At 40.8% G+C, this 27102-nt stretch overlaps 2 protein-coding genes across 4 annotated transcripts in view; both read right to left on the minus strand.

The window, feature by feature from the left end:
- Positions 1 to 1397: 1397 nt before the first annotated feature.
- On the minus strand, positions 1398 to 8435 carry MRPL52 (mitochondrial ribosomal protein L52). Its single transcript, XM_075263238.1, has 5 exons — positions 8392 to 8435; positions 3735 to 3840; positions 3566 to 3633; positions 2768 to 2832; positions 1398 to 1565 (listed from the first exon to the last, which is right to left on the minus strand). Exons 1-5 carry the CDS (start codon positions 8408 to 8410, stop codon positions 1419 to 1421), a joined length of 405 nt encoding a protein of 134 aa, XP_075119339.1. The 5' UTR covers positions 8411 to 8435; the 3' UTR covers positions 1398 to 1418.
- A 2595-nt stretch (positions 8436 to 11030) lies between these two features.
- CARMIL3 (capping protein regulator and myosin 1 linker 3) overlaps positions 11031 to 27102 on the minus strand; it is a 76506-nt gene continuing 60434 nt past the window's right edge. The window contains exons 26-40 of one of the 3 annotated variants that reach the window (XM_075276727.1): positions 25863 to 25976; positions 25047 to 25219; positions 22921 to 23008; positions 21994 to 22116; positions 21386 to 21449; positions 20969 to 21198; positions 20791 to 20888; positions 20448 to 20706; positions 20217 to 20306; positions 20034 to 20097; positions 19689 to 19771; positions 16409 to 16595; positions 15989 to 16078; positions 12012 to 12101; positions 11031 to 11218 (exon numbers count right to left, since the gene is read on the minus strand). In XM_075276727.1, coding sequence (XP_075132828.1) covers positions 11175 to 11218; positions 12012 to 12101; positions 15989 to 16078; positions 16409 to 16595; positions 19689 to 19771; positions 20034 to 20097; positions 20217 to 20306; positions 20448 to 20706; positions 20791 to 20888; positions 20969 to 21198; positions 21386 to 21449; positions 21994 to 22116; positions 22921 to 23008; positions 25047 to 25219; positions 25863 to 25976 — 1797 coding nt within the window. In that variant the 3' untranslated portion in view covers positions 11031 to 11174. Of the gene's footprint in view, positions 11219 to 12011; positions 12102 to 15988; positions 16079 to 16408; positions 16596 to 19688; positions 19772 to 20033; positions 20098 to 20216; positions 20307 to 20447; positions 20707 to 20790; positions 20889 to 20968; positions 21199 to 21385; positions 21450 to 21993; positions 22117 to 22920; positions 23009 to 25046; positions 25220 to 25862; positions 25977 to 27102 lie in introns of those variants that run through there. The other 2 variants (XM_075276728.1, XR_012716885.1) reach the window with 2 other exon arrangements.

The raw sequence follows: 27102 nt of genomic DNA on the forward strand, positions 1-27102 counted from the left end.
CTACCCACATTTCACAATGTGACAAGAGAGGTGCAGAACAGGGATTGTGGTGGACGTCTGGCACAAGAAAAAGCCTTATGCCAAATGTGCGCCACAATATTATCCCTCTACGCCAGAAAACTGGCATAGAGAGATTGATAATTTACCCCAGTGTCCCTTTAATAAGGCCATGATTGGGTACTATGGTTTGACTGTTTTCTATCTAACCACTTCTAACAGAACTGAATAGGTGACTCCAACAAAACATGGCTCCTACCCAATATTAGCCGTCCCACCTGGGCTGCTCCTTTATAGTATTTCCTGGTGTGTCTAGGGAAGTATCTTCAGAAAGGTTGCTAGGGAGCCTCTTATTTCAGACTCACTCCAGCTAAGATACTGATTAAGACTAGTGTACAAAATGCCAGTCTTATGAATTTCCACCAAGGCTTTTATAACTTGCAGAGATAGGCTCCAGGCCTCCTTTAGACTCCCTGCTATTATTTTATATTGATTTCCATTTGTGAATTATTATTTATACTGTTAAAAGGGTTTTGCTATCACAATGTTATCCCATCATGCTGGCAAAACTGTCATAAACCCCCAGCAATCCTGACAAATGAAGAGGCCACATCACTCGATAAACACTGCAGCTCCTTCATAGTATTTCCCTGCACAGCAGTAATCCTGCTGTATCTAGGGAAGTACCTGCAGAAAGACTTCTAGTTCAAATGGCTCATGAAGGAGCATAGTACTGACCACTGTACTGAGTATGGGGCATTGAGACAATAGTACTGACCACTGTACTGAGTATGGGGCATTGAGACAATAGTACTGACCACTGTATTGAGTATGGGGCAGGGAGACAATAGTACTGACCACTGCATGTAGTCTTCCTAAGTGTGGAAGAACTTTATAGCTTAAAGTGAACGCCCCTCCTGGAGCTAAACTGACGATTATAGATGGGAGTGCGGGGATTCACAATGTTTAAATGCACAAAAATGAAAAGCATGTTTTGTTTTGTTTTTTATTCTATATTTCTGACATTTTCAAACATAAGTATAAAACAGTACACATGGATTCGTATAGAAAAAAAAGAGGGCTATGCTGTTTCCGTAGACTTGACCAATGAGTATAATGTTCTCAGTGAACTTGTGATGAGTTAAGAGCGAGGGCATGGAGGTGATGCTGTGTATGTGTTTGTTTTAGAGATAGGAGCAAGTACCAGAGGTAAGACCAGCACCTATCAGACATTTATGGCAATGCTTTGGACATGCCATATTTGTCTTGCTGGGAATAACCAAAAGCAGGATCAGAAAAGAGACATATAGCGCTTTTCTTCTCTTCCATCATGATAACCATGTAATAAATGCAATAAACAGCACTCTTCATGAATAAACAAAAAGACGGAAAGAACAAAGGACAGTTGACACACATATTTATTAGGACTTTGAGTTTTTCTTAAATACAGCCTTGGTTTTTAGCTGATTCTTCTGTTTCAAAAGCTGTTGCTCTTTGATACGCTCCTGTTTCTCTTTCCAATTTTTCATTCCTTCATCGATTTCATTACTAAGCATGACAATACGACTCTGTTAAAGTTGAAAAAAAAATCGTTCAGTTTTACAGAATATAGGGAAAAATGTAGTTAGACATATGCACGTAGGCAGCAACATGCCAAAATGTCTACCTCTACATGTAACAGTAAGTAGGATTCTGCATGTATAGTATAACAAATGTGTGTGTGTGCGCGTATACATATATATCTTATCACCTATGCACAGGAGAAGCTGAATAGAGCACTTGGCTGTCTCTAGTGGTGGATCTTTGCAGAGTCCCTTTAATGTCCTTTTACACAGACATGTGTATGGATGAGCAAGCGCAATTTTGAACCCTTGTTCACATTCACTGCCCTTTGTAAGTAGTACATCAATCAGGATGCAAAGGCTTGTCCTCTGACATTTTTGCAGGCATAAAAGTACAGTTTGTCATCAGCACATCTCCCTGTGTATACAGAGAATGTGCTGCTGACATAATGTAAAGTGAATTATCCCCATCACAATCACTGCACCAGGAAAAAGTTATAAGGAGCACTGAACCACTTGCATACCATTGATCAATGATCACTAAAAGTGGAGAATTTATAAGACTCTGTTTACTATGCTTAGCAGAGACTCTTGTCATATAGTCAACAGCGCTCTATTGATGGGTTTGCCATATATGCTTTGAGCTTACTTTAACGTAACAAATAGAGATGAGCGAACACTATTCGAAACAGCCATTTTGAATAGCACGCTCCCATAGAAATGAATGGACGTAGCCGGCACGTGGGGGGTTAAGCAGCCGGCTGCCGGCAAAGTCTATGTGCCGGCCATTTCTATGTGAGCATGCTATTCGAAACGGCTGTTTCTATTAGTGTTCGCTCATCTCTAATAACGAACACTGAATGCAGTGAGAACAAAGGTTGTATCATGGAATAATACAAGTAAGGCCAAGTTATCAGATGGGCAGATAGTAAACCCAAATCCAACATACACCTTTCTTCTTTTTTTTTTTTTTTTTTTTAAATTGGACATTATGGTGTTGTGTCCTTATCACTTAGCCCTATATACAGAAAACGGTCAGTACAAAACACAGTTCTATCTCAATAAATAAATGCCCATCTGGAGTGATAGCCCTTTTCTGTGGTTAACTAATTCCTACTTTTACAACTATTATAAATATTAGTTAACATTGGAAGGAATGATAAGGACCCTACATATAACCCTACTGTATATACAGAAAAGACACTCACAGCCAGTTCTTTGTTCTCCTCTTTTCTCCTGATCTGTGCTTTCCATAGAGGAGCTGGTCGTCCATCTGTGAAGAGATCATAATGAATTGGGAGCTAAGGAAGAATAAAATAAACTAAAGAACTTAAGATTTTTAATACCAATGACCTATCCACAAACATTAGCTGACCAGTTTGGGTTCGGATATCAGACCCCAAACTGTCTGATACTGTTGGCCTATCCTAGTCTATCTACAGTTGCCCATAAAGTGCAGACTTGGGTGGAGTTGGGAAAAAAAATACTCGCTCCGTAATTAAATGAAAATCATTTTAAATATAAAAAAAAAAGATCCATATTGTATAATTAATTAGATATAGTTTGTTGCATTTTTACATTTATACAATCAATAATTAGTTTTATACAGTTTTACAGTTTTTGTGTAATCTTGGCTGTCAGTCATTTATGAAGTCGGAGTCAGGGTCGGGAATAATAAAGTAGTTATTATTGGTGGTTGGGCCAACTGACTCCACAGTGTGGCTACTGCCCCAAAGCTACATGTACTCCCTTCCCCCATGCAGAATCCTGATGGCTCTCTTGAACTCTTCCATATTAGCAGTAGAAAACTTCACTATGTGATGCTGCCACCTGCTGCCTGAGTTCATTATGTCATTCATAAAGCCTGTAGGGTATTGGGTGGGTGGAGATGATTAGTTGTGTGTGGAATGGAAGTAATGCAAAGAATTGCCACGCCAGATACTCTTCCATTCTAGTTCTTCAATATCCCCCAGCAGACTGTACTACAGACATACATTCTCATTTACCTGCAAAACTCCAATCTGGAAGATCTGTTAAGGGACCATATTCTGAACCACTGCGAGCAAAACTATGCCTAAAGGAAATAACAAAAGTAAAAAAATGTCTTGAAGCATGTAAATGTGTTATATTCCTGTGAGGCTGGATAGGTACTATGAAGTAATCCGTACCGCTTACCTAATTCTCCAGTCCTGTCCAGCACACAATACTACACTACTATGCAGACTTCTCTTCCATGGGTACTGTGCTAAACTGTGGTACAGCCCTGACTGCAGACGGGTCACTGAAAAACATACCAGGGAAAAAAAAATGTGTATTCAGACATTTATTTCACCGATTTATGGCTGAGTATCTGAGAATAAAGATAAGGGTGTATTCACATGAGGTGGCAAGGGAACTAACATGGGACCTGCTCATTGCTTATGATATTGTCAAGTTTGATTTTGCTGTTAGAACATTTAAAGTTGCCACCATCTTGCCCAGATCTGGTAGACTGATAAGGTAGATATTTCATTTCTTTCTATATTTTGCACCAACAGAACAAGCAGAAACAAATCCTATTTTGCATGGCTACAACTTATTTTCCAGCAGAAGCTCCCATGTGAGCAATCTGGGACGTCACCCAGCCTATTTCAAATTTTTTTTTTTCCCCCCGCACAACTTCTTTAAAGTGATCTAACCAAAAGTATCCTCCATTAGACATTAAATGGAAATGTGCAACCATAAAATGAGTATTTATTTCTCTTACTTGTATAGCACCAACACATTCTCAGTCACTGTCCTGTATAGGCATCATTATCTAAATTCCCTACCAGTGGGTCTGTGGAGTGTGGGAGGAAACCTGACTACCCAGAAAAACCCCAAACACTTGTAGAAGATACAAACTCCTTGCCCTTGGCTGAATTCGAACATAAGGGTGGTTTCACATGGAGTTACGCTCCGCTCATTCAGACCTGTAAACACGTGTCAAAGTGAGCGCTGTAAAACAGAATCCCAATGTGTGCCGGTCTTACGCGCGCTACACATTGAAATCAATCGGTTTAAAAGCCTCTCATTGATTTCAATGTATAGCGCGCGTAAGACCGGCACACATTGAAGTCTACGGGATTCTGTTTTACAGCGCTCACTTTGACACGTGTTTACAGGTCTGAATGAGCGGAGCGTAACTCCGTGTGAAACCACCCTAAGACTCCAGTGCTGCAAGGAAACAGTACTAACCGCTGAACCACTGTGCTGCCCATCTAAAGAAGTCACTGCATGGCAGCCAGTGACACTGGAAGAATACAGATAGAACGAAAAATGGATTCTATTAAAGGATTTGGCAGGACTAATGGGATAGAGGTGTAGCATTGCCATGTGGCCAACAGACACCAGGTGACTTCAGGAAGAGAAGAAAGGAGTCATGTTTTCTAATCCTGCATAACCTGATTAAATGTGGCTGTTTACGTGAAAAGGGCCCAGATCGTCGATACTAATTATAGAGAAAATAGTCCAAAACATATTTGGGTAAAAAAAAATCACAATTTTGTTTTATGCAAAAATTTTATTTAAAAATATGTCAATTGTGCTTTCAATAAAATTTTTTTGCTGTTTCGGACAATGTTACACCATAACCGTTACAATGATACCAAGAACTCCATATCGACAGTGTGGGCCCTTTTCACATAAACAGCCACAAATGTCTATAAATCCTACAAGCCAACAGTCAGTAAGGAAACTGAAGCTGGAAGGCTAGATATTACAAGACAATGATCCAAAGCATATTTTAATATCATAGTTTTGTGTGATAAAAACCTCCTTAGGCATCTAACAGATCACCAATTCAGTTGTGTGCAAGTTATTTTCAAGGTTTGCTTACAGTGTACATTACTCTGCTGTGAATTTCACTGTAAAATCCACACCAAAAACAGACACACTGTATGAACAGGCGTCCTCTCACGGTTCTTCTACTCCAGTGGGTCTCTTCCGGACTTGTGCTGAAGCCGCTGACTGGCCTCACTGGTCACTCCGGTAGAGACCCACCATGAGGTGCAGTAGGATACCGCAGAAACTGGGGCAGGAGAGTAGGCTTTTTTTTTTTTTATTTTCCACTGCCCCAGCTCATTTAAATGTTAAAGGGTTATCCATTTTTTCCTGGACAGCCCTTTTAAGGCTATATGTACAGGTAAATGTGTTTGTTGTAGATTTTCCACACCATAACCTGCAAGAGAATTGTGTCTTGGATTTTGTTGCCAATTTCAGAACTAATATTGATGACCTATCCTAAGAATAGGCCACCAATGTTAGAAACTGGATAACCCCTGTATGCAGGATGACTAGAAAATATTACTGATCTAGCAGCATTCTGAAAGAAACAATGTTAAAAATTCCTAACGCAAAAATGCAAAGATAGTTAGTTAGGACCCTTACTGATCTGGAGAACGAAGGGATGGAGGAAAGTGACTGTGTTGTTTCCTGCACAACGGGTGGCTGGGGGTGAAATTGCGAAGTTGAATAGCACTGCAACCAATTTATTGTATGGATCAGTGGGGTCTTGGCAGCCAGAACTCCACTGATATGTAGTGAAAAATACCATAATATACTTTACTGAAACTACATATAGGCACATACACATCTCTTCCCATCTCCATAGATTTCCAGGAGGAATAACAGAAGGATAGAAACAAAGTTGTGTAGCAGGAAGGGGGCGTCATTATGCCAACTTCTACAGTAAAACATCTTGTAACCTATTATTTGCACAGCACCTTGAAAACTTACACGAGTGACCAGGGTTAAGAATTAAAGGGGTTATCCAGCTTCCAAAAATTATCTGCAAATACACCCATAGCAGTACTAAATCATCACTGTTCTTTTGTGAAGCATTTTCTTGGCTTTATTTTACTTTCTGCTTTTTTGTATTACTGTTATTTACATGTAGTGGATCTGTGGACAAACTACATTTCCCATTATTCATCTGCCTGCTTTCAATCTCTATGTGCCTCTTCCTTCTCCACTCTCCCCTGCAATTAAATCCCAGGTAATACATTACTCCCATATCCGATAACATCTGGATAACCCCTTTAATAGACCTGGTAAAAGATAGGAAATTTAGTTCCTGAGTCCTATATGGTACAGTATTGACAATATCTGTAAGGCTCTGTAAAATACTATGGCATTATATAAAATTACATATAAACATCATATAACTTATTGAAAAGGGACTGCCCAGTGATATTACTGACAGGCTGGAGCAATGCAATATTCTGGATATAATGGCATCAGTAATATAAACACTGGAATGTCTATGGTTACTTGAAGTATATATGTGTAATACACTTAGCACAAGAAGACACCACAAGAAAGCTGGACAGGCTGAGCATCTGCTCACTCCCACCTTCACCTTTAGAAACTCTGAAGAAGCTTTGGGTGAAATACAGTATATGTTGAACACCGTATGGCAGCAGACTTATGGTATATGGCACTTATGTCTTACATACTTTAAATATTATGAATAGTTCATTATGAGATTTAATATGAAACTTTGGGATACTTGTTATAATGAATTAGTACACTTGATACCCTATATTTTAATACTTAAAAAAATAAAAATCTTATCCACTTTGCTGGCGCAATACAGAATTCCCACCAAAAATTACACATTATATACATTCTGTGTTTTTCTCATAGTTTGAAGACCCCCCCCCCCCCCCCCCAAAGAGAATGAATTTGCACACTTCAGTAAAGGGGTGTTCAAGGATTTGAAAAACATGACTGCTTCTTTCTAACACAGGAATGTACTTGTCTGCAGGTTTTATGTAGCATTTAAATTCCATCCCATTCATTACAATGAAGCTGAGGTGCGGTACAACACACATCTTGTAGACAGGTGTTGTGATAGTTTGGTAACAAAGCAGTCATGGTTTTCTAATCCTAGAAAACCCCTTGAGGCTAAAGCCCTACAGAAGGATCCGCAGCAATTAAGTTCTGCAGGAGAAACCGTGGCAGGAACGCATCGCAGTTCTTCCTGCAGCGCTTTAAACAGAAAGTTTGCAGTTTTCCTCCTCTGACTTTCTGCTCACATTATATCTACGGGGAAGCCGCCAGCAATTCCGTAGATATAATTGACATGCTGCAATATCCAAAACCGCACCGGTCCTGAATTCAGCGTAGTGTCAGCTTTTAGCAGTATGAAATGCCGCCAATGTCAGTGCACATAAAAGGTCCTCTTTCATACCAGGACAAACCCCTTAAAAGGTAAATTTAGAAACCTTTGTTTTATTGCTCATCAGTGGTGTGTCCACAAACCTCAGAAGATAATAAATATAGCATGCAGCTTGGTGTGTTGGAGTAATCTGCCAAACAGATCAGAACACACTGCTGTTTTGACATTGAATAAAGTGTCTATGACCCCATTCACTAGAATGGGTTTGAGTGTAGTCCATGCATACCAGACTGCATGTGGAAAAGAAATAGGAAGGTGTATATTAAGCCCTAAGGCCTGGCCTACAATTGCACTGCTATTCTATGGGTCAGATGGATGACATCCTCACAGGACAGACAGGAATAGTACCTGGCCTTGCATCACAGTCCCTACACGAGCGTTTCTATGCGGCCATAGAAAATAATGAACACTATAGATAGCGCACAGGAACGTGCAAGCAGCCTATTAAGCCTATTCACCCTATACCACACAACATCTGCCAATGACAAGCCTAGACTCAATATGAACTAGAAGAGCGAGGATAACCCAATGCAGGTGACAGGCACATGTCTCTGACACCGCGGAGCCTCCATACTACCAGCCCATCATCTAGCGCACCATGTGCTTATAGCGGTACACATACAACCTTCTCACCTAACATGGGCGCCGCCATCTTGCCCAGAGCGTCTATAGCTAACCTGACGTCATTCAGTCAGGTGACTATATGGAGGGCCAATCAGTTACAACTAGGAGTTGCCATAGCAACACCAGGGCGTGAGCGCAGATGAAAACAGATTTATTTCACAGATATCCCTTAACATGAAACGTCAGCTATGGAGCATAGCAAGTGCGGGGTGAGGGGCGCTTTACGTGCGGCAACGAGTGACGCTACATCCGCCATTTTACAGTTTGCACACGCGCCCGTAGTCGCCCCGCCTCTGGCCTTGAGGACTAGTACGCTCACGGCCGTCACGTCAGTTTATAGGAGGGCTTACTGCTGGCTATGACTGAATAGACCAAGGGGATATAATGAGATATCGGGTCCGAGTTTGTTCAGTATAGAAGCTCGGTCACTAGGTGGCGCTATGTTCTGCAAGTTTGAATGTACTGAAGTTATACAATAGCAGAACTCCCAACTTTCAAGGACAGAAAGAGGGAGAAAATATGCGGCGCGCTGTGGCAAATTAGCACCTCCCACTTCTAAACTGACTCCGCCCATTCTGGTCAACTTCTATGTACACATCAGGGAGAGTGTTTAGTACGGAGACTTACGAGTCATTCCTGCTCCGCTAGGGATTCTGGGTAAAAAATATGCAAATCTATTTTCCTGGATGTAATTAGGAGAACAGAGTGCACTCTGTACACCACCCTATGTAGGCAAACACTCTCCCTGATGTGTATGATTATCCCCTGACTCTGGTCTATAGTCTCTCACTCTGCCAAATCAGTATCCCTACGCTATGCTGAGGAGGCCCAATAGGCCGAAACAGCGCTGTCCATAGCTGGGAATCTGTTCCTTTTGGGACAGAAATACTGATTTGGCAACTAAATCCACATTATGATTATAAAGACTTTATAACTGAGTCGTTCATGATGTTAAGGATGCTGCCCTCTATAGGGTGGTGTACAGAGTGCACTCTGTTCTTCTAATTCCATCCAGGAGAATAGATTTGCATATTTTTTAGTCAACTTCTATGTGTGCACCCCACACAATAACCTTAGTATTATATGTCCCCACATTATAATGTTCTCCTCAACTTCACCCCACAGTATAAAGGCTATCTCCTGGTGCATCCACAGTTTAATGTCCCTCTCCAGTTGCCCCCATTTTAATTTTCTCCTCCAGCCTCCCTCCCGATTTAATATCCCCCTCCAGCTGCCCCCAGTTTAATGTCCTCCTCCTATTGCCCTCACTTTAATGTCCCCCTGTAGCCACCCCCAGTTTAATGTCCTCCTCTAGTTGCCCTCGGTTTAATGTCCCCTTCTAGTTGCCCCCCAGTTTAATGTCCTCCTCCAGTTGCCCCATTATAAATTTCTCCTTCAGCTACCCCCGAGGTTTAATGTCCCCCTCCAGTTGCCCTCAGTTTACTGCCCCCTCCGTCTGTCTCACTACTAACCTGACTAGAATGGAGTTGCTGTAGGTAGGTTCATGGTCTCGTTGCTTTCTGTGAAAGTCAGCATAGGGTTGATGTCTAACCATAAGTCCCGCACAGCACATAGGCAGCAGCCCACCAAGGTCCAGGTCACAATAGCATATGGGTGGCAGCCTTCCATGGACCAGTCTTCCTCCAGGACACAGGCAGCAGCGCCCCAGGGACTGGAGGCCCCCTCCTACCGCTAAAGCACACCGGGGGCAGCCCCCCTCCTTCCAACACATAGGTGGCCAGATCCCTCCAATACACTGGCAACACCCCAGGAGCCTCCACCAGAAACCCCCCTTCCGCACACATAGGCAGCACCGCAAGAACCCCCCACTTACATGAAGACAGTACCCCAGGGACCCGTACACCACACAACAGTGTCCCTCAGACCCTCCGCCATATGCACACGGGTGCAAGTACCCAAGGGACCCACTCCAGAACCCCCTCTTACACAAGCAATACTCCAGGAACCCCACACAAAATCAATTCCCAAGGGATCCCACACAGACAGATGCAGCAGCCCTCCAGGGACCTGAGCCCTACAAGACTCTGCCCCCGATTACATGCCAGCAGCACCCTAATGACCCCTGCCCCTCTTTAAATGCCAGACGCACACCAAGGAGACATGCCCCCATATTTAGATGCTAATGGAACCCCAGGGTGTCTCCACCCTCTTTGTTTGCCAGAAGCGTAACCAGGGACTCCAGCCCCCTATCCATGCCAGCAGCATCCCCCTTAGATGTCAACAGCACCCAAGCCCCCCTTAAAATGCAAGACGCACCCCTCCCCCATACCTGATGCCAGCAGCACCACAAGCACCCTGACTGGGTTATTGATTCACAAAGCAGCCAAATGCACTTTCTTTGTGAGTCAAGTCTCCATGTACACAACCATATTTTTTGTTGGTGTGATGTCCATTTTTTTATGGATTTAATTCAAACCCATTCATTTCAATGAAACCATGCACACAACAGTCATTTTCATAGGTCTATTTGGGGGCCATGAACCTGAGACGGAAAACTTAGTGCAGGCACATAAACATGCCTTTTTAAGGCATATCGGTTAGATCTCGGTAAAACCACTATGTCTCCCTTGGAATCTAGAATTGTCTACACATACATACAAAATGAACATGAATAAAGGAAACCGCTGCAAGGTTTATCATTTTATTAGGTGCTGAAAATGCACATTCATTTGTTATAGGCCTCTCAGTGCAACCCGTTGTCAGGTTGAGCAGACTGTATATGGTGTATTCACAGGCAGATTTCCACATTTCAAGTTTTCCAGATGATAGAGTCAGGCAGACGATGGCAGACTCTTGGCATCTCTCTCTTTGGCTTCTATTTTGAGACATGGAAAGAGAGAAATGAGAAAAGGAGTTATGCTCAAAAAGAATAGCTTGAAGTGGTGTTTCAATTCTTTTTTCATGTTAAATAGGGCTGGTAATGGGGGTCTTGAACATAAAAAAAACTTTAGACATCTCTCCTTGGGCCTCCATTTCCAATGGCAGGGTCTGGTCTTCAGTTTACAAATCTCTGGGCTGTTTGTGCCAGGTGACCACTGCAGCCAATCACAGGCCTCAGTAGTCACCTCTTCACAAATGGCACATCATAGCAGTCACAAACAGGACATCACTGCCGATGTCAGTTTGGAGACCTGTGTACAGTAGACTGGATCTGCTAATGCAGGCCAAGGGAGAGATAAGTAAAGTTTGTTCATGCAACTGTTGCATACAAACAGTTAGCACTGCCAAACCAATTGAATTTAATGTGCAGGTGCACAATGCCATACTGCAAAATATCTACTGTATATAAAAACATAAAAATGAGTACTGCGAGTGTTCCCTTTTCAAGGATTACCCTTTAAGCGGTTATACAGTCTATACTCATTACAGCTTAATAGTTTAAAATTATTATGCTGATTTCTAAAATAGTTTTGCATATACTTTCTGCTAAATTATAAAGCTCTATTATGAATAAGGCAACAAAACTGTAAGTAGATATTATTACTGTATAGAGCCACCCTACTTGTTTACAAAATTACAATAGAATACCATGTAATATAGAACACACATATGTTATAGAATTAACAAAGTTGCTGTTTATTCTGTGTACTACTGCTCCATTAACTTACCAGCCGTGTGGCGCATTCCACGGTGCAAGGCATCACCTGTCTGAGGCATTTTCTGTTCATTTGTTTGAAGTGTCAAATTGGTACCAGTCACTAAAATACAAAACAATTAATGACTAGACCGCAAATAAGTGAAGGATGCAAAGAGTTTGTGGAGACAGTCAAAGATCTTCAATAAAGTTCCTGGGTCCCATTCTAAAATGTCTAATAGGTCCTGAAAGGTCTCTTACTATATCCATAGGAAAAACAGCTGGGTGCTCTTAATCTTATTCCCTTAATTGATCAACAGCAAGTTCGATCACCTCCGTAAAAGCAGAAGTTGTGGCGGTTTACTGGTCTGGAGCATTCAAGTGTGTCAAGGAGGAAATGCATCAGCAATTATCTTAGAAGCAATTGTTGCCCTTCAATCTATGAAGGAATACAATACAATTTTCCAAGAATCTGAAGTACAGTATATCATTCTGTATTGAGAACGATTATTCACGAGTGGAAAACATTCAAGATAATCTAGGATGCCCCAGAAAATAAACCACAAGGTCAAATTGTACAATGCTGAGAAATGGCAAAAAAAAAGAGCTACTGTACATTTAAGACTCTTCAGGCCTCAGTTAGAATATCAAATGTCAATGTCAAAATGTTGAAAGTTCAAGACAGTCTAATTAGGCTGAATAAGTACGGCTTGTTTGGAAGGTTTGCCAGGAGAAAGGCTATTCTTTCTTAAAAGAACATGGTAGCATGGCTTAGGTTTGCAAAGTTACATCTGAAAAGACTGCAAAACCTCTAGAACAATGTCCTTTAGACAGACGAGACCAAATTGGAAACGTATGGCCACAATGCCCAGTGCCATGTTTGGATAATACCAAACGTAGCATATCAGCACAAACATCTCATACCAACAGTGAAGCATGATGCTGAAGGGATAATGATTTGGGCATGTTTTGTAGCCACAAGACCAAGGCACTTTGTAGTCACTGAGTGTTTTACAGTCAGATGTGAGGCCATGTATCTGACAGCTAAAGCATGGCCAAAAGGGAGTCATGCAAACCAGCAAATCTACAACACAATGTCTGAAAACAACAAGAATCGAGGTATTGCAATGGGCCAGTCTAAGTCCAGATTTGAATCCAATTGAATTGCTCTGGCAGGACCTTGAGATATTTTTCAATAAATGAAAGCCCTCAAACCTCAAAGAACTGAAGCAACATTGTAGACAGAAGGGGAGCAAAATTCCACCAAAATGGTGCGAGAGGATGATAAAGTCATACAGAAAATGATTACTTCACGTCATTGCTGCTAAAGGTGGTTCTACAAGCTATTGATTCATGGGGTGGACTTGGTAGTATCTGAGTTGTTGTTGATCATCCAAGGTTATATTTACCTAATGTTAAGGCCTTCTAAGTAAGAAACACAGAATTCAGAGAGAGTACACTTTGTTTTTCTTGGGATTATAATGGTGGTCTTTGTAATTATTTGGAGGCTAACCCCAGGGTGTCAGTGCAAGCGAAGCAAATATGGTAATGTAGGGTTATTCTTCAAATTTTTTGCATCCAGTAATGTCTTACGTTGTCATGATTTTTCCACATCTTAACCATGAATGAGATAGGATATTATCTGTAGGTCTGATGAAACCAATCTCTAGGAGATATAATTAAAGTGCACAAGATTTAGGCAGTTGTGAAAAAAATGCTGTAAAGTAAGAATGCCTTCATTTAACACAATTAAGTGAATGAACAAAAGAGAAACATAATAACAATATTTGGTGCGACCACCCGTTGGCTTCAAAATAGCATCAATTTTTTTAAGTACGTCTCCACACAGTTTTTGAAGGAACTCAGCAAGGAGGTTGTCCCAAACATCTTTGAAAACTAACTACAGATGTTCTGTGAATGGAAGCTTGCTCAAATCCTTCAGTTTCTTTATGTAATCCAAGACAGACTGGATGATGTTAAGATCACAACTCTGGGGGCCAAATCATCATTTCCTGGACTCCACATCCAAATGCTGGTCACACCAAATTCTGATGTGATTTAGATTATTTTTTTGTTCATTCACTTAATTTTGTTAATTAACAAAAATAAACTATTATCACTTCTATTTCTAAAAACATTTTTACTTTGCAGCATTTTTTCACATCTGTCTAAAACCTTTGCACAGCAGTGAATGGCAACAGTCTGCTCACTGCCATATTGTAACATCTCTGCCTGTTCGAGTCACTGCACCACCCTCTGCTCGCGTGCTGTGGCGCAGGAGTCGGGTGCAGTTTGGTTCTTGGCTTAACGTTTTTAGTTGCACTGTGTGAACTCGGCTCTAGTTCTGTGATTGTATTTGCGCCACACCCGTCTTCTGCCCTTGTTGCCTCTGTCCATTAAATGGTTAATTTTGTCTTGCCTGTGATTGACAGCCTGCCTTCCTGTCAACTCCAGGGGCGGGTTCTTCCTCCCCTATTTAATCTTGGCTCTCATTCACACCAGGGCTTGCTATTGCCGTGTGCATACTTGCTCCTTATTGTCCCTATTTTGCTTGCATTCTTATCCTTCACCTTTGGCTTTCCTCACTGACTATTCTTTGGACTCTGATTTGGCACTGCATCGCTCTACTGTTACCGAACCCTGGCTAGCTGACCTCCCTTTGTTGTTGTTCGTCTTGTCTGCGTTTTGTGTCTCACATATACAGGAAAGGACTGTCTTCGTGGTTGCCGCCTATTACGTAGGATAGGGCCTGGCAATAGGAAGGGTCAGTTGGGGGCTTCAGCTTAGGGCTCACTGTCTCTTGTATCCCGTCCCAGGGTTTCCAGCAGCTACTGGGGAATTGCTGTCCTAGCAATTCCCTAACACATATGTGCTACAGTTTTACCTATGGTTCCAGTATATTTAGAACAAACCCTAAATTGCTGTGCTACTAGGAAGTGTGTCAAAAGTCAACTTTATATCCTTATTCAAATAGGTTGTTTGTTGCACCTGAGGTGTGACTGCATTGGCCAGAGCACCTGTTTTCACCTGTGGTTGCTTCTGGCACTGTTCCCTAACATAAAAATTGACAGGTCCCAAGTGTGGCCCACAGGCAAAAACGGGTGCGCCAACAGCAAGACCCCAGGTGCACTGAGCAGCTCATTTCCATCCAAATTAAAAGTTGCAAGCTTGGAAGCAAGATTGCACTGTGGCACAAGACAAGTAGGTTCACTATTAGGATCCGTTTAAACGGAGTAAACGCGCGCTCATTTTGGTAAAATACACATGTAAAAATAAGACTCCCATTGACTTCAATGACATTTTTTTTACACATGTAAAAAAACACATCAAAAAACACATGAAAATACACGTGTAAAATGTCATTGAAGTCAATGGGAGCCTTATTTTTACACGTGTATTTCTTACACGTGTATTTTGCCAAAATGAGCGCGCGTTTACTCCGTGTGAATGGACCCTGACATTAACAGTCCCTACAATAGCATATCAGTGGTTTAGGAGAGGTAGATTAGTGGTGGTAGTACATTCCCTTGTATTGCCCCAATTTCTACCACTTCATGTGCAAACTAAAGATGCATCTTTCAGACTGGTCTATCACAATTCCTAATGTCCTTTGCAAAGTTAGAATCCCTGAATCTAACCCTCCACTGTTCAGGCCCCCACAATGTCCCATACGATATGATGCCGTATCGGACTGAAATTTTATATGGTCATACACCATCTGCACATTCAAGGACACTGAGTGGTGAAGGCTCAACTTTATATATGTGTAATGACAGTAACCTCTATCACAAAAATGTGTAGACCACTGTATAAACAATGCTACCTCCGATGTCGCCCCTGCTACCTGTCACCCCCTCTATGTTATAGATTGAAAGCTGTTGCGAGCAGGGCCCTCAGTCCCATTGTGTGAATTGACTATCACTCTGTAATACACTATATTCTTTCAGTAAATCTTTGTGCCATACAGTATATTCTTTCAGTAAATCGTACTACCTTAAATATAGCCCTCACCGCAGTTTGTTGTTTCAGCTGAGTCACATGATTGCATCCTTCGAGAGCGTTGTGGCTTTAGAGGAGGTCGACGGACTGGTGGCGCACCATCTGGAGACAAAGTAAAAAGAACGTTAAGTTATTTAACTAAGGAAAAGAAAGAGAAGGGGGCAAGAAGGACCTGAGGAATGCATATTGACAGCAACAGTAAAGAGTAAACTGAATAAATGGTTTGAGAACATTAGGATTAAAAACACATGCAGAATGGAGAAATAAACATCAAGAACGTCAGATAGAACAAAGCGTGCAGTTATAAACTGAAATGTGAAAAAGCGAAAACAGATGCAGCTAGAAAAATATAGACTCTTGGGTCCATGTAGTGAGTGAGAGGGTGCAGTGTATGGTGTACAGTGTTTGCAGTGAGCACTGGGCAGTTCCCACCTCCCACTGGGGGGGCCGCCTCTTTCCCAGGTTCTCTGATTCGAGGTTTGGGCACTGGGATTTCCTTCCTCGTCTCTTCTGAATATTCGGTCTCGCCGTGCCCCCCCCCACAAGACACTTTCCTACCTCGCGGGGCAGCAACTGGCCGCAGTTCTGCAGAAGGGGGGCAGGAATCAGTAAGACCCCCCTGTAAAAACAAGGGAGGGGAAGGTGCAGTGAATTGGATGTAAACAGGCTATGCTACCCTGTTATTAGGACAAATTGATCACTTCTATCAGTAGGTCATTGATTTAAAGAATATTTTGTTTACCAGCAGCAGGGAGGTAAAGAAGTATTGGTGGCAGCCTTATTATTTTCCTGACTTTGGAACCCAACATCTACTGCTCAATTTTACATGTCTTTAGCACATCTTGCTACCTACTTCTTCTATCAATGACTCCATCTTTTGGCTCTTTCTTCCCACTAGATTTACTGACTTTTAAGACAAACGGTTTTAACCATCTTATATTTTTCAGGTAGAGCAAGATACAGAACATGGCATTCTTCACCTGTAACTGACCAATATTTATAAACTGGTCAAATAATACATTCTTTTCAAGAAACTTAGTATTAACTCCTTACTTCACAATCACCAGTGTCACCATAATCCAGCTCAGCAAGCAAACCAGATAGTCCAGTTTACTGCATCTCCCATACCAGCAGCAACAATTGTATCAACAAGGTCAATGGATCATAAGGCAATGTCACAGACCTGATTCACATCACTCTATATTTCCAAATACAACAACTTTCACCATTTAAATGGGCAAATTAACAAAATGTGAGATATACTGCAATGTGCTTTTAGAATTTCTTTCTAATATGCAGTTTACTCAAAGCATCACATAATATTTCTATCTATGAATATCATGGTTTGTATTGAAATTCATTTTTTAGCCTTGGCAAAAGGTTGTGCTATACACTTGCAAGAAACGGAAGTGAACCCTTTGGAACTACCTGGGTTTCATCCTTGACTACTAATAACATGTAGTTTGATTGTTACATAAGTCACAATTATAGACATGCACAATGTACCGTATTTTTCGGACTATAAGACGCACCCAGGTTTTAGAGGAAGAAAATAGGGGAAAAAAAAATTGAAGCAAAAACTGGTAAAATATTTAATATATGGGAGTTGTAGTTTTGCAACAGCTGCAAGTCCACATTGACAGGTGACCCTGCAGCTGTACGGGGATGCATAGAGTGGTTTTTTTTGCGGGGCCAGATGTACTTTTTAGTTATACCATTTTGGGGAATGTCTATTTCTTAGATCACCTTGTATTGAAAAAAAAACAGGAGGTGATTTAGAACTTTTATTTATTTCATATTTTTATTATATATTTTTAAAGCTTTTTTTTTTTTTTTTTTTTACTATTTTATTCCCCCCCGGGGGCTTGAACCTGCGGTCACTTGATTGCAAGTCCAATAGACGGCAATACAAGTGTATTGCCGTCTATGGGACATTCTGTCTATTAGTATTACGGCTGGTCATAGAGACCAGCCGCAATACTAATATCGCCGTGACAGGCCTGGGAGCCTCATTAGGCTCCCGGCTGTCACCCGAACAGGTCGGCTCTTGCGATATCGCCGCGCAGGAGCCGGCCTGCAACTTCAGAGGTACGGGGCCGGTGGGGACCGGCCCCGGGGGAGAAGGGGCCACCGGTACTGACCCGGCATCCGCTGTACTAGAGAGGCGGATGCCGGCGAGGGATAGACGCTGGCACAGGTGCCAGGGCCTGAGACATCGCTCCTCTGCCCTGCCTGAAGCCAGCGGCGGGGGGACGGAGGAGCGGAATAGCATCGCCGCTGCTGCTGCTGGCTTCATGCAGGGCAGGGGAGCGCAGCGATGTCTCAGGCCCCGGCACCTGTGCCGGCGTCTATCCCTTGCCGGCTTCCGCCTCTCTATTACAGCGGATGCCAGGCGCCACATTCAGACTATAAGACGCACCCTTCTTTTCCCCCCAAATTTTGTGGAAAAAAAGTGCGTCTTATAGTCCGAAAAATACGGTTACTAAACTGAAACACAAACAGTTGTACTATTCATGTCTGATTTTGAGCACATCGGAAGAAATTGATCAACCTATCTACATCAGTTTTCTGCTGTAGATACATGTTAATCTGGCAGATCTTTAGTGCATAGTCCATCCTTGCACCAGAGATGCACCACATCCCCGTTCTGCCCACTTTAGCAAAAACTTCTTGGCGCGCCATATTTATTATAACTCATGTCAGAAAACTGGAGTTATACTGGAAGTCTACACTAGTTCCTAACTGGCATAAAATTCCATTCTGACATGCAGGCATGTACCCGACTTATCAAGCGGCTGGAGCACCGCTCTTGTTTTTTAGATTTTTAACAGTGGACACACGAACTGGGGTTTATTTTTAATTTGTAGAGTCTTCAATAGGCCTTTTGCTGTTAACCTTGGGTTCTTTACTATCCTTTATGATTGCCCATTGTGTTTTTGGAGTGATCTTAACAGGACGTCGACCTCTATGGAGTCTAAGGATCAATGCACACAAAGTTTTTTGATGAGGATTTTGACGCTGAATCCACCTCCAAAAAAGCCTCACCATAGAGTTCGATGTATTCCGCTAGCTTATTTTTCCGCTAGCGGATTTTTTCTGCTAGTGGAAAAAAAAGCGACATGACCTTTCTTTGGGCGGATTCCGCCTGAAAAAACCAATGGGAGGCGGAAAAACCGCTAGCGTTTTTTTCAAGGTCCATACACTGTGCTGGAGGAAAAAAACATTTCCTAATTCCTGAAGCGGATTTTGAAAGTGTAGTGTGTGGTGTAGAAATAAACAAGCCGCAGAATTTGTGCACACGAGGTTGAATTACACTTTTTATGCCAGAATTCTGTCGGGGAGGGCTTGATCAATATCCACAATATACTCGATAAAAGACATGAATGACACTACTGTTTGTGTATTATCATTGTGGCCAGATTGTAGTTCTCCATCATGGTGATAAACATCAGACCACTAGTAATCAATGCAGAAATAAGGTAATAACAAAGGGTCCACTTACCTTTTTTGGAACTGATTTTACATAGTTCTTAGTGCTTTCCTCATAATGAATAGTCAATAGATACTGAATTAACCGTGGATGATTAGTCAATGATTATTACAATGTGTATACCTCCCTCAGTTCACTGTAACTGTATTTCTATACATTCTTACTGTTACTATGGTATCCTCTAGTGAATCTGGTTTTAAAAGCTATGAATAGTGTTATTACCTCTTCTCTTGATAAATTCTTCTGATTGTTTCTGTCTCCATTGGAGAAACAAGGCTGTCTGTCCTCAAACGTAGCACCCTCCTCTGAGAGACAGAGAGAGAGAGCGAGAGACAGAGAGAGAAGGGACAGGAAGGTGTAGGGAATAGGAGGGACAAAGCCGATACACATAGAAAGCACACAGAGTAGGGAAAAAATTGGGAGGAATACCAGAGAAAAGACAAAGAGCCAGCATGGATTGATCTGCTTATGGACTGAGAGAGAGGTCAGAGGTATGGAGTGTAACATGTGGAATGTAAGAAATAGAAAAAAGAAGTGATAGTAAGACAGGACTAAGTAAATACTTACCCCCATCCCCAGAGGAGCGCCTCCTGTCTTCAGGAACACAATTAGTTCCTCCTGCTGTTTCCATCTGGAATTAAGTTGCATAACTTTCAATTAATTACCATTATAATTAGTGTAATTAGTACAGGCCATACATAGCAACAGCTTAATTTCCTGGTACTGGTCCATGGCTAATCCTTTACATACCTCCTTCCATGCCCGGACTCCATCCATACCAGGAAGGGGAACTCCTCGTACTCTTGCAGGCTGCACTTCTTCCAGAGGGTGTTCACAAGACTAAACCCCCCAGAAAATAACAGAAACCTTTAATTTTATTGTGTGGTTTCTTAAATATTGAGCAGTTGTCTCAGTTTGATATTTCCCTGCAGTTTCTCTAGCCTTTATTGATGCTGTTTTGTCATCATCTTAGCCACTTACCGGTGTGCCTCTGCCTGGCAACCCCCGAACTCCTCCAATACTGTGGAGTTCAGCACCATTGCTGACTGATGTCCCATTAGTAATTGGAAAGCTCTCCAGTTTGATGTGATCTGAAGGCTCAGGACCAGGGGAAGGTGGTGGTACAGCTGTACCTCTATCGCGTTCTCTCTTTGGGGTTCGGCTTCTGCGAAAATGGAACAAACTCCTACGTCTTCTTTTCGGGGGGGCATCTGTATCACTTTGTGGAGCTGAAGATACACTGATGAATATATAATGATTAAGGATACATATTATGTAAGAGTTACATTTCTGTAAGGAATTTTTCTGAAGTATTTTACTATACCTGTGTGATTGTGTTAATACAGTCCGATGGAAAAATTCATCCAGGCCTTCATCTATAGCAGGATCAGGGCGTTCTGAGTCAGATGCTGGACCTCGGACCTCAAGAATGAATGGAAATAGTTATGTACCCTTTTAATGACTATAACATGTAATGAATGTAAATGTGTCATCATACTCACCTTGCCTCCTCCTGGTGCTCTGCGTGACTGTTGTTTCGGCCTGTCCCGGGTCTGGTGCTGCAGTTTACTCCCTTCTGTGGGTAGTTCAGAAAGACCTTCTAGAGATACGCTTAGAGAGCGAGAGAGCTGACTGCTAGCAGATGAGGAGAGCGCGGGTGGAGAACTGAGTTCACGGGAGCCAGGGGAACCCAAATCTAGGGTCTTGGGGCTTAATTCCTGCTCACTCACACCTACCAAATGAGGGGCATATGGATTTAGTTAATATTATAATATAGTAATATATTAATAAGTTAATACGTCTTTTTTTTTCCATAAGAGAAAAGTAAAGGGATGTTTTCCACAAAGCATACAGAATGAAGAAGTATAAGTTGAAGTTGTGCATGAATTTGAGAAAATAGTACATATGAGAGATCTCACTGATAAACGCAGACACGGGCCGGATTTTCCTGCCTTGAAGACGTTTCTTTATTACCATGGTATCCTGTAGATAGAATATAACATGAAAAATAAGAAAAAAAAAGTGTTACTCCAGTATTTACACCAGTAACTTTAGAGAGCTCGATCTAACCAAACAAGAGAAAGTGACCTTTCATATATGCTTGGATTACTGTTGTATATAGGTAGGGCATCAGAGGAATATACTGTAGTTCCCTTCATGAAAATGGTAAAAATATGTAATTAGGAGCAGATTATACACATAAATGTGCACGAAAAATTGTATCACTAGCACGGTTTTAGGATGCAGCAACCTGATTTTTATTTTTGATGTTTCTAATTTGTTAACACTTCCAGTACCAAATTCTTGAAACATATTATAAAATTGGGGGTAATGTTCTAGGCATGGTAGAGCACAGAGGAACAGTGGCTAAAGGATGTCTCTTAACTATAGGCAGACTGAGGTTAGTTGAAAGGAACGTAGGTAAATAGTAGCTTGCAGGGTAAGGGCATGAAGCCGTACAGAGGGAAGAATACCTACATACATGTGGAGTCTAATGGTAACTAAAATCTGAATACCCATGACTTACAATGCTGGAGTACATCTCTCCCTCATGTGTTTCCTGTTTATTCCTTGGTGGTGTCTGTGGGAGATATCCTAAAATCCTTTGCTCCTCCTCCATAAGAGCCTGCAGCTGAGAACGGTGACGGGCCTGTCCGGTTTATGAAATGAAGAGACATAAGGAATAAGTAGATGTTTCTAGTGATCTACATTGGGTATACACTGCACTGGTTTAGCCTTGTGACTGCATGTAAATAAATAATAGGTCAGATTAAGGATATGATTTATTTTTCCATATGACACCATGAAAAGGGTGGAATGACTTTGTGTGTATACTAGGAGAGTATACATACAATTCTATCCCAGACGGTGTAAATTTAGACTAGACAATATTAAACTGTGCCAGATAGCATATTTCCAAATTCACAACCATTTTGTTTCAGTGTTCCATTGCATTTAAAATTACCGTAAGCAACTTTTCAATAGGTTTTCAGTAACTACTTTAGTTACTGCTAACATGCACACATATGTGTCACTATAGACAATCTTTGTGTAGTCTGCTCTTGCAATGTTATTCCCTCCCATCTGTTTCCTGCGTCTTGCTGGCGTACAGTTATAGCACTGTTTAACTTGACTTTCAGTGCCACAGTATTGTTAGCGTGTTATCAGTCATGTTAACATTTTCTACATTTTTACATTTAGCAGGATAGCAAGAAGTAAAGGACAAATGGGAAATAGTATGACAGTAGTATCAGACTACACAGGAGTTTGTTTGTAGGCTGTTACCATGGAGAATTTAGGTTCTTAAATAAGATCTGTCATATTGACTAATTTTTCATTGAAACAATGTAAGAAATTGGTTATGACAGTAAACTCAGCCTTTAGGTTGCTCATGATTAATCTCATTCCATATTGTGCCCCATCTCATCATGGCCCTCTTATTGTGTCTATTTACCAGTTTTCTATGGGTTCTTTGCATTTCTTGCAGAACTTGCTCCAAAACAGAATTACTGAGACGTGTCATGAGGGAGAGTTGCGCAGCTCTGGAAAGACAGTATGTATACAACCTTATAACACATAAATGTAGTTCTCTCTTATGTTCAAACATCCCCTTTTTTCTTTTTTACTGTAAAATTTTAGTCAACTACAGTTTTTAATCCTTATCCCCAAAAAAACACATGAGACTCCCCTTCTCCCCAAAAAACGGAGACTTTTCAGTTGTTGATACCTTTAATAGCATACTTTCCTATGGTCGAGTCATACCACACTAGAGTTCATGTTTGACACATACAGTAAAAGATTATATATATACCCTGAGCATAAACCAGAAATGCTATGTGAATGGAGCCTGAATAATAATATTACAGAAGGAATATTGTTTTTTTTTTTTAATATTAAAACTATAATGTACAATGAATCCAGCCTTAAATAGAGCATGTCAGGAGTACAACAGCATACAAACAGGTTTCCTCAATAAGCACAACGGGCCTAATTTTCAAACACCAACCATATAAAGGACCGTACAAAGTCACAAATAGCCAATATATATATAAAAAAGTTTTCTATATATTTTATTTATCAAGATTATTAAAAATTCATTGTGATCAGCAGATGTAGATGGAACAATAGCAAATACATGGATATATACCAAAACACAAACAACGGACCAGACTTATAAATATAAAGTGAATACTGTTATAATAGTCAGAACACACAGAAAAGTTAATAATCGGGATGACATAAGGTAAGTATATTGCAAAAGGGCATCTAATAAATGTGTAAATATCTCTTTAAGTGACATAAATATCAGATGCTATGTGCAAAGGGTTCTCCAAAAATATATGAAACAATCATGAAATATTCATAACATATGTAGGCAAAAGATGCAGTCAAAAATTCAACCAATATAATATGGCTTGATTTGATAACCAAATGACTACACTAAGGTGTGTATAGATACCAACACCTTACTAGTACTAAACAAGTCCAAAAACGCCACACATGTTTAGTAATGGAGAAACCATTCAGAATTTACAGACCCTATATCAAATAAATCCCATTACCTGTGGTCATGTTAAAGCCGTGTCCGTGCTGCTAGTGTCAAACCCTGTGGGCCGAACGCCTCGACGCGTTTCGCCTGGTGTCAGGCTTCCTCAGGAGGCCTGACACCAGGCGAAACGCGTCGAGGCGTTCGGCCCACAGGGTTTGACACTAGCAGCACGGACACGGCTTTAACATGACCACAGGTAATGGGATTTATTTGATATAGGGACTGTAAATTCTGAATGGTTTCTCCATTACTAAACATGTGTGGCGTTTTTGGACTTGTTTAGTACTAGTAAGGTGTTGGTATCTATACACACCTTAGTGTAGTCATTTGGTTATTCAAATCAAGCCATATTATATTGGTTGAATTTTTGACTGCATCTTTTGCCTACATATGTTATGAATATTTCATGATTGTTTCATATATTTTTGGAGAACCCTTTGCACATAGCATCTGATATTTATGTCACTTAAAGAGATATTTACACATTTATTAGATGCCCTTTTGCAATATACTTACCTTATGTCATCCCGATTATTAACTTTTCTGTGTGTTCTGACTATTATAACAGTATTCACTTTATATTTATAAGTCTGGTGCGTTGTTTGTGTTTTGGTATATATCCATGTATTTGCTATTGTTCCATCTACATCTGCTGATCACAATGAATTTTTAATAATCTTGATAAATAAAATATATAGAAAACTTTTTTATATATATTGGCTATTTGTGACTTTGTATGGTCCTTTATATGGTAGGAGTACAACAGCAAGCAGATCAAAAATTGTCTCCGTCTGCCATGCTCATTTACTGGAATTGATCCCAATTGTTACCTTATAATATAGCTAATTTTATGTTCATCTAAAGTATTTTTACTATTATCAGAAGTGGTCAGTCCATGATATGCAATGCCTATCCAGCATGCTGGCCACAATTGGGCAAATATCCCTATATTTATAGTTATAATAAAAAATATTCTAGCTTTTTATTTCATCTTCTTTTCCAGTCAGGCATCAACACTATAAATCACTTACCTAAGCTTATTATGGATTTCATTCCCCACCTGCCTAAGCATATCACGTATATGGGGAGGACTGAGTCCATGCTGTTCTCGAAGTCTGCATAGCATTGCTCCTCCACGCTGTGCATCCCTTGCCGCTCCTGGAAAAAGATCCTGAGTAGCCTCCCACATGGTGTCTGCAATGTTCTGAGTAAAGTTACAAGACATTTATTAAAATGACAGTACTAGAACATGTTGTCTCATGTTGGAAAGATCATACCTAGATCTATGTTTACAACAATAAGTATTATGACTTGATCACTTCATGTTATATATGCATTAACTATATACATCCACTTTTAACCACAAAATTGTGCAGCTGCAGAAGCTTAGGGCCACTTTGTTACCATCCCTGCCTTTCCAATTGCTGTATACATGTTGCGGATCCCTTTCTGGTCCAGTAGGGGATGGGAACTGCATGAGCTGCTGGATCAGGAGCTTAGAAGGGTAGCCTTCAACATCATATGTATGAAAAAACACAAAAACGTGTCTGCTTCTGAACCAGGGATAGTGACCCAGTCCTGAAGTGGTTTATAATAATCGATGGTATATACCAAAATATCATTGCTATTGTTAGTAAGGTAATATTACTCAGTGATGACAATTTGACCTCCCCCCATTGTGGCCTCAATTCTGACATAAAGATTCCATAAACAATATTAAGAGGGTAACTGGCTTCATATTTGGTTCTCGTGTGTATATTTGATACAGGAAAATTAGTTTATAGGCCCCAAAAGGGACTGACGTAAATGGCCATAATATGTTTGAGCCATATAGCAAATATGGATACCTGCAATTCCCTGTCCACTGCCCGAGAGAGTTCATACGAGACAGTCTCAAGAAGCCTCTGAGCAGGACCTGAAGGAGACAGCCAGCTGCCTGCTTCCAGGAGACGTGGTAATAACTGAAGGAAAGAGGAACAAATAAAGTAGAATCAGAATCTGGAAAGAAAAGTAATATAGACAGAAAAAATGTCCTGCTAAAGTAAGGTTGTCAATATAAATCACAGAACGCGGTACGATTTTTTTGTGGTAAAGTTGTTACGGTAAATATGACAGAATTTCAACGCTATTCAAATGTAATATCTGAAGTGGGCATTTATATGTAATAAACTGTACTAAACAGGTAGAATACCTACATCTACATTGTGATAATTATGTAGACAAAGGGAAAGAGTTGGCAGCAGGGGAAGCCATTTCTCAAGCATGATGCTTACTACTCGAATCCCCCATTATATTGTGTGTGCCTCACAGATTTCCATGCTTGTAAAGAACCTTTAAAAGTTTGGCAGTGCCTAAGAAGTGGCCATTTTATTCTTAGAATACCTCTTTAGAATATTTTGGATACAATACTACCTATTTCATGAGATTAACAAGTGATTTATCGTCTGTCTCCAGCTCCTCTTCAATTTTCCCATTCTTAAAGGCCTTTTTACTATCACATAGCAACAGAATTGTCCGGAATATCTACACAGATATCTATACAAGGGTTCAGCGAATCATCTAGATACTGTATCTAAGGGTCTGGTTACTAAACAGGTGGTAAATTAAACCCCAGTCTTAATTCATATTAATACAGTTTGTTATAGGCCCTCTAAATTGAGTGGGCCCTGGCATCTACCCGAGGTTGATGGAGAGACCTAAGTAGTCATTGTTTTTTTCACTTTCCTGGTGTTTCTGTAGGTATAATTGAAATGCTGCGATTTCCAAAAACGAAAATCTCAGTGTCCGCTGAGTATATTTTTTGACAATGTGTGGATGGGATCCGCTAGAACTACTACTGAACAACAACTACTGAAGACACTCACTTTTTATTTTTTATATCTACTGTATAATATAGTACAAAGATAGATTGTGTTGATGCAAGCACAAATAGAGGCTTATTGTACTTAATATAGTCAATGGTGCAGAATGTGCCCAGGGAATATAGGGCTTTCTACTGTATAAAATATAGAGAAAAATCCAAATAAGTCTTTGGGTTCTACAGCTGACATCATATAAAAGAAAGGAAATATTGGAATAGCGGAATCC

Source organism: Leptodactylus fuscus, chromosome 1 (assembly GCF_031893055.1).
Source record: "Leptodactylus fuscus isolate aLepFus1 chromosome 1, aLepFus1.hap2, whole genome shotgun sequence".
Lineage (NCBI taxonomy): Eukaryota > Metazoa > Chordata > Amphibia > Anura > Leptodactylidae > Leptodactylus > Leptodactylus fuscus.